This window comes from Trachinotus anak, unplaced genomic scaffold, assembly GCF_046630095.1.
Source record: "Trachinotus anak isolate AG129_WGS33_773 ecotype Australia unplaced genomic scaffold, CSIRO_AGI_Tana_v1 ptg000023l, whole genome shotgun sequence".
Classification (NCBI taxonomy): Eukaryota; Metazoa; Chordata; class Actinopteri; order Carangiformes; family Carangidae; genus Trachinotus; species Trachinotus anak.
This window is the reverse complement of record NW_027273874.1, coordinates 6430762-6449514: the sequence shown is the minus strand read 5'-3', so window position 1 is coordinate 6449514 and position 18753 is coordinate 6430762. Positions and strand designations below refer to the sequence as shown.

At 41.0% G+C, this 18753-nt stretch overlaps 1 protein-coding gene and 2 non-coding genes across 3 annotated transcripts; all 3 read right to left on the bottom strand.

Moving 5' to 3' along the window:
• Positions 1-11303: 11303 nt before the first annotated feature.
• Positions 11304-17871, bottom strand: rps4x (ribosomal protein S4 X-linked). Its single transcript, XM_071459135.1, has 7 exons — positions 17799-17871; positions 17157-17234; positions 15823-16003; positions 13538-13635; positions 12729-12900; positions 12485-12642; positions 11304-11459 (listed from the first exon to the last, which is right to left on the bottom strand). Exons 1-7 carry the CDS (start codon positions 17799-17801, stop codon positions 11358-11360), a joined length of 792 nt encoding a protein of 263 aa, XP_071315236.1. The 5' UTR covers positions 17802-17871; the 3' UTR covers positions 11304-11357.
• Positions 12314-12384, bottom strand: LOC139607314 (small nucleolar RNA SNORD61). Its single transcript, XR_011684833.1, has one exon. It is a non-coding gene; the product is annotated as a small nucleolar RNA SNORD61 (small nucleolar RNA).
• On the bottom strand, positions 15496-15571 carry LOC139607315 (small nucleolar RNA SNORD61). The gene has a single exon (XR_011684834.1). It is a non-coding gene; the product is annotated as a small nucleolar RNA SNORD61 (small nucleolar RNA).
• Positions 17872-18753: the final 882 nt, after the last annotated feature.

Here is an 18753-nt window from a genome sequence, read left to right as displayed (position 1 = left end):
ATGGTTAAACTTCCAAAAACATCCACAACCAAAAATGTACAGAAAAATTGATTACACTCACTTTTCTCTAATTGGTTTCTGAATTTATTCATACATGTCAAAATAGATTTTAAATGTATTTATTCAGGCTTTATGGTTTTGCACACTGAAAATCTGAAAATAAATCAAACCTGTCACTTTCACATGAGTTATTAAGCAAATGTACAATTTTATCCTGCATTCAGTATTTTTAATGAGATTTTTGGTGTTATTTTGTTCTTGTGAACCCCCTGATATTTTCTCCCCCTCTGCGTGCTTTTATTTTGAAGCCAAATGGACCAAAGTCGTATCTTATTTTGTAAAACTTGACGCGGCGACACGGGGGAGCAACAGTCTGGTGTTTCCCGAGAAAGAGAAAAACCTGTCTGCAGGAAAAAGAGAGATGGAGGAGGAGAGGAGAGGAAGGATGAAGAGGAGGAGAGGAGAGGAGGAAGAGAAAAAGAGGAGGGAAGGGCGGAAGGAGAAGAGACTGAGGGCGTATGAGACAGGGGATGGATGAAGTGTTCGGGAGTCCTTCACGCACCGCTGCGCGTAACTGTGCGCGCCCACGTGTGAATATGCGTGTGCATGTGTGGGTAGGTGAAAGACAAATTAGGTGATTGGGGACACCTGTCCACAAAGTTTTACTCTGTTTGTTGGTTTGTTGCACCTGTATCTTAATTCTACTTTGTTCAGTTGTATTATAGACAATATGTTGTGACACCAGTCTGTGTTTGTCCATTTATGTTTTAATATACAAAGTCAAGTCCTTAAAGAAATACTTCTTCCCTGTAGTTTTTAAAAACTAGGGGCTGACGAATGAAGCCAACACGGAAGCGCCAAAAACCGCAGTTCCTCGAATGACCACTAGAGTCTGGCTGCAGAAGTGAGTGAATCCCCGTAGACTCGTGTTAAAATGTCCAACTTTACAGCAGAAGTCAACATGTTTACAGCCTGGTACGAGAAACAGCCTCGGTCTCTGTAGCTAATTTCCTCCGTCATGACAACTGGGGTGAACTCACCTGTTTACATGACATATGGTTAAAAGTATTGCATAATTGAGGGCGTGCTCGCTTTGAGTGACAGGTGGGTGTGTGTATGCTTGCCACACCCCACCTCTTCGCCCATTATTGGATTAGCTATATATAGATATAGCTGAGTTATGCAGAGTCAGGCAGTGCCAAGATGGCAACGGTGGAGCAGCCCACTCTCAGCTTCAAAACCGCTCTTCAGAAACCTATAGGTGACGTCACAGAGTCTGCATCCACCTTTATTTACAGTCTATGGTAAGAACCTGACTGGTCTGCAAAGAGCCCTGACCTCAACTCCAGCCAACACCTTCAGGATGAGCTGGAACAGCGACTGTGAACCAGGCCTCATGTCGGACTTCACTGATGCTCTTAAGGCTGAACAAGAGTAAATCCCTGCAGCCGGACTCCAGAAACTGGTGGAAAGCCTGGAACCAGAGGAGCTGATGCTCTTAAAGCAGCAACTATATTTCAGTTAGTCCATTAATTCCATGAATGCAAATAAAGCATGTTAAATTTGAACTTGAAAGAAAGAAAGAAAGAAAGAAAGATAGAAAGAAAGAAAGAAAGAAAGAAAGAAAGAAAGAAAGAAAAAGGCCTCAACCACACAACCAAACACGTCAGTGGAGGTTTCATGCTGTAAAGATGAAGCAGATTTAAACAAGTGGGTCTGGAAATGAGAGGAAGAAGAAGGACCAGGGGACACAAATTCCTGAGTGAAAGAAGAAATGAACCAAGACAACATGAAACTCTGTTTTTACTCCAAATGGATTGTTTCAGACATCTTGTACAAATTTGGCTCATTGTAGCTAATTACTTTAAAAAGAAACAGCACCATAAAAAACTACTACTTTTTAACAATACACAGTCTGTTTGCCGCAACAAGTAAAAGTAACACAGTCCCTGCTGTACCAATAACAACTTGATATTTTTATCACACATTTTTATATTTGTTTATTTATATGGTAATTGTACAACAGCCTACTGCTACAACACACCAAAACAATGGACATTTTTATTGTAAAGTTCAATACAGTTATTCTACAGCAACATGTTGCTATATCATAATCATTTGATTGCAGAGCTGGCAGTAAAATGACAGTATGCAGATGTCATTTTACTATAATATACTGTGAAGGTAGAGCCACTGGTACCCAGTAGTTTACTGTAAACCCCCAGTCATGGTCTCAGTCAGCTAAAATGCAGTGTTTTTTGCATGAAGTTTGGTTGAAGCTTTAATCTGAGGTACAACTTAGTAAAAATGTAAATATGACAACCAAAATCTTAGTTAAACCTCAGGATGAAAACCAAAACAAACTCAAGACTGAGCCCACATGTTTCTGCAGGCCTGCAAGCTAACATTTACTGACTTGATGTGAAGGTTTCACTTATGTCATTGTTTTCACGTGACACCAGATTCCCGTCTGACCCGAGATCAGATCCGACCACTGCAGATTACTCATCAGATACATTACATAACATAGTCACAAGATCATCATTAGATTTCACTGAGAGGATCTGTAGCGTAGCAGTGCCTTCAGTGAGCGCCTCCTCCTCAGCTTTCTGTTTTCCTGCCTTTTTCTCGTGGTCCCTGAACACACCCCTGATCCCAGCCAACTCTCCCTGGTCAACCAACATTACCAACTTGTCTGAGTGGATTTATCGTCTTCCTCCCCCACAAAGTGACAACAAGTGCCCAGAGAGGAGAAAACCAACACATCACAAGAGGTCAGAGTGTGTCTTTAAGAAACCAGAGCGCTTGCAGGAGCCTCTGGGGCACATGACGTGGCCCCCTGGACTCCGAGGAGAAGGGTGGAGGAGCTCTATCCTCCCTCTCCGGAGCTGCTTGAATCCTATTGCTTCACAACTGTTTTCCCCAGCCAGCTGCTCACATCCTCTGTCGTAAATCTCACAATTATCATTTGTCCTCCGTTCACCTCCTCCCATGAGAGATGACATGAATCAAGAGTTTCATTCCGCAATGACTTTTGAAGAATCTAACACTTACTCTGATGAATCTAGTAATCGTTTTAATATGTGTCTCCTTGGTGTTTTGAAGACCTTTTACCCAAATACTAATCGTTCTGTGTCCATGCATGAAGTACATAACATGAATGACTTTTAATTACACAGTTCTGATTTCCTTCTGTCTCTGATACATCTCACGATGAACCTTTTTTTGTTTTCATGCACTTTTATATTAAAATTTTTTATTTTCAAATGTAACAGTTATACTGTTTGTTTAGTTTTTTAATGCAAAACTGTTGTTCATCTATCAAAGTTAAGATTTCATGCAAGAGTTTGGAGGGTCAAAGCTTTTTTGTCACATTTCTAAGATAAAAAAAAAAAAACACAAGAGCAAAATCGCAAGGAATGGATTGGACTTAGTTTTCAAAGTACTTATTTGCAAGTTTTGCTAATGCTACATAGCCAGCATTAGCATTAGCAGCTGTTTACTTAGCAGTCTAGAGGATCGTGAGGTCAGCATCAAACGTCATCAAATATTAGCTACCGAAAGCAACACCAACGTTAACTCTTGTCTCTATCACATCTTCTACTGAAGTTAGCATGCTAACCAGCTAGCCCCAGCCCGTCTCATCACTTTCCGATAGCGACTCACTGTAGCCTCCAATCTGCTCTGAAGACGTATTATAACCTATTGTCTTGTAAAGAGAACAATGGCTGCAGCTCTTGTCAAGCGACAATCACCACCACCTGCTCCCAGCAAGAAGCCTCATTCAGCAGCAGAGAAAACAAATAACCCTTTCAAGCACAATACCACATGTATGTGGACTTCAAGTCATTAAATCCAGTTGATAAAGTCTTCACTGAAGAGTCTTGGTCACCCATCCTGGACTTTGTTGTAGGGACTTGAAGACGTAATGGGCGATGAAGTCCAGTCGCTCTTGACTCAACTTTTCTTGGATAAATGAGAAGCTGCTTTTGTCTTCCTCTGTCTGAAATCAAGAACCCATCGTTTGAAAAGGTTCCTAAGAGTTTCGAGTAGCAAATCTCAGCCATTATCATTGTAAAGTGCGTATGTGCAAGAACCCAAAGCTTGACAGTTGAAGTGACAGTGACTAAGCAGGGACGTGGTTTATAGCCGTCAGGATTTGTTCAGGGACCAAAACAACCTGGTCGAGGTTGGTGGAAGTTTGTGGTTTGGGTGAAACCAAAAACAACTAGTTTTTAGAGAAAGCTGTGTAGACAAAGCATCTCAGCGCTGTGTGTTGTCTTTCTTTGTGACTGCATCCTCTGTGAGGTACAACCTGTTTCTGTAGCTCTTTAGAACAATGCTCATCAAATATGGATTAGGTATTGAACCACGTCGTACAAACAATATCTGCTCAATCCTATGTTTTTGTGTTGAACTCAATCAATGTTTTTTTGTTTGTTTGTTTTTTTAACAACTCTGACCTTTGACCTTTCGTACTGTTGGTTCTTCATAACATCGACGGAGTCTGCTGAGTCAGTCTCTCCCGTCATTTTTGGTTCATATTCAAATGAAGCAGTGGCACAACAGTTCAGCATGACTGCGAGCTGTTTTTCCTCCTTAAACTGTTTTCATTTGAATAATTTTAAGAGGTAAAACTGCAGCCAATATTTAACAAGAAGAAAACAAACACTGGAGAGAACTCTTGAGAGAAATGAACAATTTTGTGCAGCAGAAATATGCAGCCCCTCAGATTTATGAACCTATTGGGGATATTTATCAAATTTTGACAATATATATATATATAATATTGAATATCTGTGCGATATCAATAATTTAATTTCTGATGGAGTGTTGACCAATAAGTTAAATCCTCTAACAAGACACTATTTTACAGTGAACCTGAAGCTGAATTTACTCTACAATCCTTTCCAGGACTCTGTTTTCTGTGGAGCGCTGTGAAAACTCCTCGTTCCTCTTCTGAACGTAGCCCTCCTTCCAGCACCCCCCACCCCAAAAAAAAAGCACATCTGGTCCTCAGAGCACCCCCCGGGCCCCCTTTAGCAACCCCTCCCAGACATGAACTTGGCCTACCTAAATGTTTTTGTTCATGCAGTCTGTGTCTGTCTTACGGAGCGGGGGGATGGAGCGAGAGAAACGAGAAGGAATTTCAACATAAACTGCCTTTTATTGACACAATTGAAAACATCAACATGAGAAACTTATGAGAGACAGAAGGGCGGGATCGTGTGTGTGTGTGTGTGTGTGTGTGTGTGTGTGTGTGTGTGTGTGTGTGTGTGTGTGAGTGTGTGTGCACCACATCAAGAATGTAGCTCCTGCTCTGTGCAGGAGATTGGAGAAAGAGAGAAGAAGCGGATGGGAGCGGCCGCATTACATCATCTGTACAGTTACTCTCTGGCCTCACACTAATCATGTCAGTATTGTTGCTCAGCCAATCAGTTGCCATGACAACCAATGTGTCAATTAGTCAATCAACCAACCAGCTAGTCAAGCGAATCAACCGGCTCGTTTAAACCAGACGTCCAAACCCCGCCTGCAGCCGGCGACCTCGACTGTCAACGAGCCCGCCGTCCAATCAGCCGACAGGCAGTCAGGCAGTCAATCATATGGAAGCAATTGATTAGAAACAGCTGTCCTCACTCACTCACTCGCTCGCCCTCCCTCCCTCACCCCCCTCCTCCGATGACTGAGTTCATTGTTTCAGCAGCTCAGCCCACTTTTCTGTTCTCGCACAGGGAGCACGCTCCAAATTTACCTCCATTACTTTGTCCTCTTGGACCTGCTGCTTCGCTCCGGCTCACTTTTGTTTCAGCTGATCTGGTCTGTCTCACATCCAGACTGACTCACGCAGGTGGTGAGTTTATTTCAGTGTCTCCCAAAATAAATCTGAGGGGTCACAAGACGATTAAAGTTAAAGGTCCCATATTTTACTTATTTTATCTGAAGTGTTGATCTCCATCAGAAGATATTTTTGTGGCTTGAAGAACCAGAAACCATATCAGTGTAGTTTTACATCTCCTCTCTCAGGCTTCTCTCAGGAGTAACAACAGGTCAGTCAGCCAATTAGAAGAGAGGATCTGAGCCTCTCTTCTGATTGGCTGACTGTTTTCTGACTGATCCAATAAAACTGTAGCAGATTTCAGGTAAACACTCAGAGAAACCAAATCCTGCAAGGTTGGATGGTGGGTCCAGGTGGGCAGATGCTTGGAGCATGGCTGAAGGCAGTGACTGCTTTGTTGTGACATCACAAAGTTCCAGAAGTCCTGACGGCTGGTTTTAAGGCTCAGTTTCTGAATACAGGCTGTGTGCATTTCTCTGTGGACTGAGGCTTTGATACTTTCACAGTATTAATATAGAACCTAGACCTGCTTTATAATCACAAACACATGGACATCTACCTTTATACAACATGGGACCTTTAATATGGTAAAAAAAAACATAGTAGTTGTCCTAGTAACTGCCCAATGTTAAAGGTGCACACCACATAACTATTTGCATTTTGCTTTCGAAGCAGTATTTCTAACTTCTACCATTTATTTATACACAGTATATTTATTATATATGATAGTTTTTCTGTCTTCATCTTTATTGTTTATCTTATTGTTATTTTGAATAATTACTTCTCATCCAGGACATTTCATTGTAAAGATAACATGTTATTCTGCACAAATGACAAAGAAAGTTAAACTTGAACTTTTACTGCAAAATCCACAGTTTGACCCCTGGCTGGAGAGACCTTTGTTTTGACATCATACCCCTCTCTTTCTCCACAAATTGCATGTCTTATATTGTATGTATTCCCATCAAATAAAGACAAAAATCCTCCGAAAAATAATCTACACAAGCAATATATTTTTTCTTACTTTTCTCTAATTTGTTTTTCTCTAGTGTAGCACCGCTTCAGGCCTCCGAAAATCCTTCACATGAAACGAGCTGAGAAAGAAGAAACAGGCTTTTTGTGGACTGAAAAGAAAAACACACAGGCAGACATTACTGACTTTAAACCTCTGAGATCATCAGTCAGGTTGACAGGGAGTCACTGCAGCATCGTGTGCTGTAACATCGCGGGAATACTTTTTAAATGCAGGTATTTTAGTGAAGAATATGCAGCCTGTATTTTATATTTACTATTTTTTTATCATATTTGGCTCCAAATAAAAAAAAAAAAAAGAGCAACCAGGATGTGCAACCTCTCTGAAAGTGACATTTAACTCCACGTGTGACCAACTCGCTCACAGCTCCAAGTCATACAACTGAAAGCTTGTTTAATATTTAGGGCTGAAGATCCCGGGATGCACACGACCTTGGTGTCACACGCTGAAGCCGAGAGTCACACCGAGGTGAAGTTTAATCTTCTAGTGTGTGTGTGTGTGTGTGTGTGTGCTGTGATAGCTGCAGGGCGACAGATAAGTGAGGAGCATCTTCATGCGTGACGCCGTCAGCAGTGAAAGACACGAGCAGTTTGACTTCCTCCAGACATTAATTAAGGAATTGCTGCAGTGTTTGGACGTACGACCCGCTAACAAGCCTCTCTGCGTGATGGAGCTGGACAGCTGGAGGTGGCGGCGGCTGCTGCAGGATGAATATATTGAGGGGGTTTATCACGATTGTTGTCCTCCTTCCTGCTCTGTTTCAACTTCTCTGAGATAATTCGACATATTAGTTTCCTTCCATATTATCTCTGCAGCTCTCGTTTCTCTTTGCTTTCGCTCACCATGCGGCCAAATGCACTTCAAAGCCTCAGTGTGGCTGTGCAGTGTGTGTGTGTGTGTGTGTGTGTGTGTGTGTGTGTGAATCAAATGTGATTGTTGCTCTGCTCACAAGGGGGATGCAGAGCAGGACCAGAGCGAAATACACGTCTGTTGAGTCTCATATTTCAAATGTTCAAAGACTGTGTTTGTGTGTGTGTGTGTGTGCACTCATTTGTTTACAAGAACTGGTCCCAGGCCAATAAAAAATGGGGACAACGCTGCCACTTTTGATTTGTTACTCAGCCACAAACCCTTAAAAGTGTTTAAAATCTGTCATTCCATTTGGTCTCATTACCTCAAAACACAAATCTGTTTACACGCTGCAGCCTCCAGTCACGTCAAGGTCAAAGTTCACCGCCGCGTTGATGAATTCAAACTCCCCGCGCTCGGTTTGTGCTTCAGACTGTTTTTACACAGTTGAATATCAGTAACGGTTTGATTTATTACCTTGTTACCTGTGTTTACACCTGCGTGTGTTTGTTTTGTTTGTCAGCAGGATCACACAAAAAGATCTGAAGCCATTTGCACCAAACTGGGTGGAGGGCCGGGGCCGGGGCCGGGGCCAGGGAGGAGCCCATTCAATTCTGGTGTTGATCCAGTTAAAGGGGCGGATCCTGGATTGTTTTATATCACTTTCCTTAATGTTGCAAGAAAGGGCTTTTTTTTAATAACAGGTTCTTCTATTATTCAGGAAATAATGTTTGGATCTTGATATAAAAAAATAAGACATAATAATCCATACATCTGTTAATATGTACATGTATTGAACTTCCATATATGAAATACACATACATATAAAATAAAAACATACAGTATATGTAAAAAATATATATGAACCCTACATACTGACATATATGTCTAACCCATACAAATATGTATGTTTATGTTCAGTATGTATGTTTACATTGTAGATATGTTACATTAATATATTAACATCCCAAAGCCTGTCAATGTTTAATGATATTATATACAGAAGGGTCCAAAAGTCTGAGACCACTTTCCCAGAATAGAAAGATTGACATGTTTTAAATTAATGAGAAATTAATAACAAAATATATATAAGAATATAGATTTTTTATGTAATAAACTTATGTAAATAAATCAAATATATATCATTAACAGAGCTGCAACATGTTAAATCATATAAAACGTCCTTTTACAGATATTTCTTTATACATTCATATCATCACAGAGGAAAACTGGACAAAGCTGGACCACGAATGCAAAACAGTAAAACTGATCATGTTTCAAAACCCATTCCATCTTAAAATCATATATTGTACAACATTTACACAAAGCAGAGGATGTTTTATTATAGAAAAATGTCAATTTATTCAGCAGTCATTACAACGCCCCTGCTCATGTCATTAAATCACAGTGATGATAAAACGATGATACTCTCAGCTTCTGCGTTTCACACACTTCACAGGCTGAACTTCATTTGATCTTCTTTCTAAAATGCAGCAGATTCACTGTCCTCAAACGCTGTCCTCGCCTCTCCCTGCCAGAGATGATGGATTACTGCACTGTTCGGTGTGTCGGGGAGCAGACGGTCATGGGAGCGAGCCATGCCCCTCCACACACACACGCCCCCGCTGTGTGTGTTTGTTTGTGTGTGTGTCCGGAGCCGGACGGGCCGGGGTTAGGGAACGCCAGTCACGGGCAGAGATGGTGTTGATCACTTGGTCTTTTACATAAATGCACACACACTCGCAGGTGAAGCTGAAGGCCGGGAGGATCTGTAACACACACACACACACACACACACACACACACACACTGAGGTGGTGTGTGCCAGGCCAGGTTACTGCAGCGCAGAGCAGGCTGTAACTCAGCAGTCACCATATGGACTGGTACTGAAGTCACAACACAGAGAGATGGAGGGATGGATGGATGGATGGATGGATGGAGGAGAGAGAGAGGGTGATCTGGAGGGAAGGATAGAGGGAACAAGTGAATGATGAAGGGAGAAAGGAAGGAGGGATGAGGTAGGAATCAATATAGGGAAGGAGGGATAAGAGGTGGAAATGTAGACGGGATGGAGGATGTTTACAGAAAGAGGGAATAAAAAAGAGGGAGGGATGATTGGGTAAAAGAGTGATGCAAAAAAAGATGGAAGGAGGATAAAATATGGAAACGGGGAGAAAAGGATGTAGGAATCAGAGTAGGAAAGGACAGATGTAAGGAAGGGGGAAAATGATGAAAACTGGGAAAAGGGGCTGAGGATAGAAAAAAGGGAAAGTACACGGATTGAGGGAATGACAGAAAAGAGAAAGAGCGGAAAAGAAAAAAATATTTAAGGTAGGAAATAGGAAGGAGGTGAGGAAGGATGAGGTAAGGATGGATCTCGGAAAATGTAGGGAGGTTGGAAAGATGAAGGAAACTGAGGAACAGATTTAGAGATGGAAAAAAGAGAGATGGAGGAAGGAAGGAAGGACAGAGATGGAGAGAAAAGGGAGGAAAAAAATTGGGGAGGGATGAAAGGACTCAATGTAGGCCAGGGAGGAATGAGGAGAGGAAGGGTGAATGGAGGATGCATCTAAGAAAGAGAGCTAAGTGGTGGAGGAATAGATGCACATAAAGATGGAGAGAAAGACAGAAGATGGAAAGAACTAAAAGGTGAGAAAACTAGGAAGGAAGGAAGGTTGAAAGGAGAATGGATGAAGGAAAAGGTTAATTGAGGAAGAGACAGAGTGAGACTGGAAAAAAGGAAAGAAGAAAGGAGGGAGCAGAGGGATTAGGAGAATAAACAGATGGACGGTGCACGACAGGATGGAAAGAGCAGAGGATGGAGGGATTAGAGCGACAGGGATGAACCAGGTGAAGGATGGAGAGATTGATGGTTAAAAGAATAGAGCTGCTAGTTGCTGGTGAAGCTCAGGCACCAGCTGAGGAATTAAAGGAACAGTTCACCTAAAAATAAGAATGAATCCTGCTGCAGCTGAACACAGCTGTTATTGATTAATGGGACATGATCATTAATATTATTTTTTTTTCTGATTAAGTTTGAAATTGTAAACAAATTTCTGCCCAAACAAAGGAAAATCATGATCCACTCTTCATTCAGGATGAATCTGAAATTACCTTTAATTCACTTTACTTTTTTCCTGTTAGAGGATTTCAGACAAACTGTTTTTAATGAATTAGCTTCAGATAATTTGAGTGTTTTATTTTCCTATTGTTGCATCAACACAGGACATGATACAGGGAAAAAAAGTTGTATTTTAAACTAGTTTTAAACTCCAGAAGCAACTTTAGTGAGTCAGGCTTCTGTTTTTATCTGCTCACAATAAAACCACATTAGAGCGAGTGTGTGTGGTCGGCTGTATCTTCCTCTCTCAAATATTAAACCTCTGATAGTTGATTTATCCTTAGTGAACTTTTTAAAATCAATGATATTGATGTGACAAACAAGGTCTTTGATTTTTCTCTGGCCTGACTTTAAAACTTCAACTCTCAGCACCACACCTCCTGACTTTTCTCAACCTGTCGATAGATAAAAGGTCTGGTACAGGAAGTCTTGACAGAAAGGAAGCACTTGGACAAGCAGAGTGTTTTGTAAATAACAGTTTATTTGAAAACCAGGTGGTCTGTTCTGTGGCCAGTTTAGCTGCTGCCCTGCTTGGCGGCCAGCCTCTTGTCTCTCTCCTCGGCGATGGTCAGACGAATTCCCTTTCCTCTGGGCATGGACACCCACGGCTTGTTGCCCTGGAGACGGGGGAGGGGTGGAGATTAAAGGGTTAATGTTGACTCGTGCAAACAGGTGGAATTAGACATGGTTTGTAAAATCATCTCGTTTTTGAATATCTGGTTTGTCGTGTTTTGCTTATTTATGTGAGATAAATCATTAATGACGTTAATTCTTTCCAATTAATCAAACTGCAGCTCACAATGTGTTTAGAAAATTTGATTTATATGTTTAATGAATCCTTGAAATAATCTAAATTAGGGTTTTGATAATCTATAGACATCCTTGTTAAATTTTTATTTATTTATCTTTTGAGTCATTTCAAGCAAAAATAACATCCTCTAATTTCAGTTTATAAAATCTATTAAATCTTATTTCCAACAATTTATGGACAAACCAATAAGAAAATAACCTGCAGATTATCCAAAAATTTAAGTGCCTAGTTGGCAAAATATTCATAGTTGAACATTTTGTTGAATTCAGCAGATTTTCCTTTAAAATGATCAGTTTCTAAGAGGAAAATCTTCACAGCCAATAATAAATATATTCATGTGATCGCTGTTCAACAGTTTAACAGTTAAATGACATTTTAACGTGCAGCCTGTTAAACACTGTCGTACAAAGAGGAGAAAAGCTCAGCGCTTGATGGTGCTAACATTTATCTGACTGCCAACACTTCAGCACGGAGCCGTCATCAAGGTGAAGAAAAGCTCAGGGCCGAGGCCGCTGAATAAATGTCAGGCGGCAGAAAGACGGCCGTGCCGCTGACAGATCCGCTCACACCAGCGGCCTAATGAATGTCAGGCAGCAGAGAGGGCGTCCGGCGTTTTACTACTGACACTCTCCGCAGGCCAGACCCTCGTGATCAGAGGAGGAGCTCAGAACTTCTTAGAGGAATTGGTTGTGTATTTTCATTGCTGATCAAAACCAAAAACTCATCATTGCTCCAACGTTTTTAATTATCGCAGCATTTCTCTTCTGTATGAAGACTTTCGTCCCGACTTTATCAACTTTTAGACAGAAATTTTAACACTATGATTCTCACCTTGCCAATGACGAAGATGTTGGAGAGCCTGGTGGCGAAGCTGTTGCCTGTGCTGTCCTTGACGTGCACCACGTCGAAGGAGCCGGGGTGACGCTCCCTGTTGGTGATCACACCGATACGCCCCAAGTTAGCACCACCAGTCACCATGCACAGGTTTCCTGCAGGGAGGAGAGCAATCCGATTAGAGGCGTTCTTCATTCATCTAGGAACAAACTTGAGGTCACAGGAGGGCGACTGAACCTACCAGTATCAAACTTGATGAAGTCTGTGATCTTGCCGGTGTCCAGGTCGATGCGGATGGTGTCATTGACCTTGATGAGGGGGTCAGGGTAACGGATGGTGCGGGCGTCGTGGGTCACCAGGTGGGGGATTCCCTTGGTGCCAATGATGATCTTCTTCACCTTGCACAGCTTGTACTGCGGAGACAGAGGAGAGCTGGGTTAGGAAAGGACAAACTTCAACAACGGCTGCATGAGAGAGATCACAAACCGACTTACTAGCATGAAGCAGGAAGTGAATTTTATAAACCTCTCAACACATCCCTGTTTTACACAGTGAAACTGGCAGAACTTCACTGACTGTCTCTCTCATCTGAGGATATAATACATCTCACAGTTGCAGATTTTTACCAGATTTAATAAGGTTTGGAGATTAAACCAGTTTTAAAAATAGCGTCGGCTGCTCCCGCTGATCTTTAAATTTAAGAAGGAAACCTGTCTCAGCAGATCCGTCAGCAAAGACTCAGCCAAATCTCAAAACCCAGCCAGTAAAACTAACACATTTCTAGGTCATGCAGCCAGAACCTGCCATTACTGTCAAAACTGGTTTTAATCTCAGTTACGACCTCCACCTTTCTCCTTGTGCCAATTCTTCCCTTCTCATTATTGAACTAATGAGAAACTTCAAATATAAGACAAAGGCGTTTAAAGTTTCCTTATCACCCGTGATGTTAAGACATTATCAAACAGCATCAAGGATTTCAGGAAAATACAGATTGAGGCAGCACAACCTGAGGCTAAAAATAGGTTTAAAGAAACAGTGTCCAGTTCTTACCTTGGCCTCCTCAGCGGTGATGCGGTGGACAGTGAAACGTCCCTTCACATCGTAAATCAGGCGGAAGTGCTCGCCAGTCTTCTCAATGCTGATCACATCTGGAAAAAGAAACAATTGACAGTCTCAGCATCAAAAGCCTCTTCTTCAGTGTATGAATGGTGCCCAACTGGAGCTTAACACCTTCTGGATCATACAGAAATCAGTCAAATGAGTTGAGAGTCCAAGTCTGCAATTAAATGCTAAGGAAACAGTTTTAAAACGAACCACAACTTTGGCTCGACCACACTCCTCATGTGTTGACAACATTATCACCATTCGCAGAGCAGCAGCATATATCCAATCTGACTATTTTACCATTATCACTAATCTAAAAGAGGATGCTTAAAAGTAACTGATTAATCCCCCATCATGCCTTTCAAATTTAAATCTACCCACACTCTAAAATCAAAACCATGACAGCATCCTGTCAATAAACTCAAGAAAATGTGTCTAATTCTAACTTACACTGTCTCAATACAATTTTTACAACTTATGGATTGAATCCAAGCTTTATTTATAAGTAATTCTCTTCACCTGCTAGAGCAAACACAAGATCATAGACCATCAGGTCACATCTTTCTCAAAGACACCTGAACATCACCATGGACTATGTGTTGACTAACTTCCTGACCACAGCAGCGTCTCCACCTGTCCACTTACCAGAGACTTCAGATCATGGAGGGGGGTTACATGTCTTAAATATTCTCTGGTTAGATCGAGTTGGTCCATGTTTGGTTGTATAGATAATAAAACTCCTTTTTTGCTTTGTGTGTATGCCAAGAACCAGTGAAAACCCCAATTCTCTGTGCAAAGAACAAGTCAAAAATGACAGTCTGCACAGTGGAATGAAATACAGTGTGGGCACTTTATACCAAATTACTTGTTTGATTAATTTAAGAGTGAAATAGTAATTTTAGCCAAATTAGTCATTTAAGAAGAGTAAACATTGATCTCATTTCAATACAGACTTTACAGGAATGATCTTTAACTGCTACTGGCCCAGAGTGGCAGGTGTTCGCTGTGTATGTATATAAATAGGACACCGTTGTCCTGCTGTGAAGACTTCCCTTGGATTTGGAAATTAAAACGCCACACCTCCATGTGAGTCTGTTGGCCGGCATTGAGGTGGAGAAAGAAGTGAATGGGTGACAGGTTTGGAGGAGGCGTGACTGCTGGACTCTGGACAAAACACTTTGAAGGCCCCACAGTCGATCTGCAGGACGGGGTTTGTTGCCATCATTGAAAAATACAGTGGAAATTGTGATTGAGCTGATGAAGTGTTGAGATTTACATTCTGTCCAACGAGTAGGACAGACTCAACCTCACATTCAACCACTCTGATACCAAAGAAACGTGGTCCATGTTTATGTTAGTGGGGAGAACAGCCCCCTCGTTCTCACCAATTTGTAAGGGTCAAGGAAGATAGTCGTAGGCCAAATCATCACCAGTCCTCTTCCAAACTATCCAATTAAAAATATTTATACTTCAAACTGACTTGGTCTCAGCTTGACACATCTGTCCAAACGACTAGCTGCCCCCCAGTCTTGCCATTTATTGTATTTTCATTGATGAAGTCCATCACAGATCAGAAGTGACAGCAATAGCAAGAGAACATTGTCACATCTGACAGATCACAGAAGACGTCTGATCTGAAGCCTAATGTGAGCGTCTTCCTGAACCGAACCACCTGGTGACAGCTGATGTGTCTGCCATGTTCAAACACTGATGGTTTTCACTTCCTTCAAAGAAAATCTCGTGACAGAAACTGACTGAGGGCAAATCCAGGCTCCAATTCAGCAACTTAATCTTAAAGTCACACTTTGATTCATCGCTCTCCCTGCTTGAAAGCAGATTGTTGATGTTTACTTGCCTCCAACAAAATGTAACAGGGAGTCACAAATATCAAAGTGTTGTAGCTGGAGCTCAGAACTTCTTAGAGGAATTGGTTGTGTAGTTTCAGCTCATTGCTGATCAAACCCACAAATTCATCATCGCTCCTTCTGCCTCCTCATAACCGACAGAAGCATTGTTGTACACATCCATCAGCACCGCAACAATTTACAAGTTGTATAGATCCAATTAATTTTAAGAAACATTACCTGTAGATTCTTGTATACGCATTAAAACACGAAGCAACGACCCAATCAGCAGACTTTGTCCATAACCCTCCTACTAAACATCAGAGAACAAATCCTGCAGCAGAATTCAGCTGCAATAATAAATAAAAAAAAAAAAATTTTACTCACCCATGAATCCAGCAGGGTAGGTGACGTCGGTGCGGACCTTGCCATCGATCTTGATGAACCTCTGCATGCAGATCTTCTTCACCTCATCCCCTGTCAGGGCGTACTTGAGGCGGTTCCTCAGGAAGATGATGAGGGGCAGGCACTCCCTCAGCTTGTGGGGACCGGTGGAAGGACGAGGAGCCTGAGAGGAAAGACGTAAAAAAATGTGTCAAAATGATGCACCAACCTCATGTAATACGTGCTATTTTTTTATTATTAAATATCGAAATCAGGCTGTTTAGGCTTCACCAGGACCTATTAACTTTCAGCTTAATGAGTCATTTGTTGTCTGAGAGGTTGGAAGTGTGTGCTTCATCACATGCCTGTATAGACCTCAGAACTTACAACTACATCTCTTTACGAGGCTGTAGCCCAAAATAAAAAAAGCAGAGCATGCATCAAGTTAATAGATTTATTGTGATGCTAAATGACAGTAAATCAACCAATAAAAGCCAAGTAGTAGTTATATTTAGCAGCTTTATCTGCCATGTGTGCAAAGTTACATGAAAGCGAACTTAACTAAAGTGCGAAAGATTTTACTGTTCACTACTGTCTTCTACAGTAAACATCTACATCTTTCAGAGCTGAAACTACTAGCTGATTAATCAGTTTGCACAAATATAACCTGCAAATGTTTTGATAAAAAATTAAATTTTAAAAATCAAGGAACTTCTATTAAAAAACAGCAAAATAATTCTCAATATTCTCAGGTGCCAACTGCTGATCCTTGACATGTGTCAACAGATTTTTATCTTTTAGTCAAACAAAATAAGCATTTCATACAAACAAACTTAAAAAGATAATCAGTTTAATTAATAAGACCAATGCTATTAGCTACATTGCTAATCTCTTGTGTATTAAGGTCAAACTACAGTCACAGAGCTCAACATGGATTTTTCTGTTCAACAATAAATGGTCATGCTTTTTATCCACAATCCTCAAAGCCTAACTATTTATGTACAGATATACAATGAGCTGCACAACAATCACACGTTTTCCAGGTTGCAACTCGAAGACAGAGGCAGATATATCTTTGATAAATTATAGGTGTTTGTCACAGTAACAGAAGAGTATCTTAAGTTCACTTTGCTGCCAACATGTGAGGATGCAGAACCCATTCATAAAGTTATGTCCAACTACATTTCATATCTGTATCAATGCTTTTTGATGCATATTATACTGCTTTCAACCCTTGTATTCAAATTTACTTATACACAAAATTGAAAAAACAAAGGCTGAGCAGAGATAACATCAAACATAACCTCATTTAAAGTGATGAAGGAAACGTTACTTACGAAAACTCCGGTGAGCTTGTCAAGCATCCAGTGCTTTGGCGCTGCGACGCGCTTCAGGTGCTTCTTCGGTCCTCTTGCCTGGAGGAGAGAGAAAAACACCGGTCAACAGCGGGCAAACAACCGGCAGCTGCTCCGAAAATGTATCAAGAGCCCCTGCTGTGAAAGAGCGGAGCTGAAGCTGAAGGAAACCCCGTTTAGAGAAGGACGCGCTCGGCCAGTCCCGTTAGCATGGTACGCTATTACCGGCTGCGGCCTAGACAAGCTAATGCTAACAATCGTTAACATATTTAAAGTCTCACAGTTAAAAAAAAGGGCAACTATAGTCTCAAAATGCAGGAAAAAAGTCGTACAGGTTCCCGCACAAAAAAAACCTGCCCGTTTACTGACTAACTAAAGAGCATTTCTCTGTAAATTTAGCAAGCTAACCCTGATAGCCACACTCAAGCTAACGAGCCGTGGGTCAAGTGATTTTAAATCATCAATAAAAAGTATCAATCGGTGTTCCGGGCCGAAATATTAACATCTACCGTTTAATAAGATGTGCATTTTTAAACTAGGACATGTTTATATCCAATAACGCAGCGGCAGAAAGCGATGTTTGGTGATTATTTCAGAGAGGAATCGTGAGGAGGAACAGCTCACCATGTTGGAGTCTGCGGGGAAAAGGACCTCTTCTCTTCCGGTACAGAATGATAAGGCCCACTACGGCAGACTGGGAGGGACAAAAGCGCTGAAAGTCACAGTGTAAATTCTAACACATTATTAAACTGTTAAATTAACTTATTCTGGACTTGTTACCAAGCACATTTTCCTTTATATTCATTATCGGCATAAATGGACAAGAATAAATAAAAAAAAATAAATAAAAACAACATTAAAAAGTAGGCTACTGGGTGGTTTATAAAATTAACATAACATTAACAAAATTAAAAACTCTCAGCTGGATTTATAATTCTTATGAGAAAATAAACTATGACTACTATATTGTTAAATGGACAAGAATAAATGGTTTTTAAATTCTTTTAAAAACAAAACAACATTAAAAAGTAGGCCACTGTGTGGTTTATAAGATTAACAATAAAATTAACAAAATTAACAACCCTGAGCTGGATTTATGATTTTTATGAGAGAGTAAACTATTACTATTATATCAGATCAGAATCAGAATCAGTTTTATTGCAAAGTATGTTTCCACATACAAGGAGTTTGTTTTGGTGATTGATATTATATTATATATTGATATGATACAATGATAAAGGTATTTCCACGGTCACAGGGGACATCAACTTTTGCTTTTGATGCAGTATTTTTATAGTACAGTACTTCTCCCACGACTGCCTGATATTGATTGTCACACACCTGCACAGTGCATAGGTTATAGTAACACATCTTATTGGCTTTTGGGATCTTTCGTAGCATTTGATGCTAACATTGACCCTCGAGGCTCTATAGGAAAAGTCAAGGGTACACCAGAGACCACAGGGTTTATCCTCTGGGGACTGAAACCTGTGACACAGCACACAGAATAACCCATCGTGAAAACACGATGGTCCGTTTACCCTGCTGTTAGTGCGTCTTTTGACTCCCTCCACCTCTC

Coding starts and splice junctions, on each gene's coding strand:
- rps4x (XM_071459135.1), bottom strand. Junction 12,901..13,537: donor TCACCGCTGAGGAGGCCAAG/GTAAGAACTGGA, acceptor CTGTCTCCGCAG/TACAAGCTGTGCAAGGTGAA. Junction 11,460..12,484: donor ACATCTTCGTCATTGGCAAG/GTGAGAATCATA, acceptor CCCCGTCTCCAG/GGCAACAAGCCGTGGGTGTC.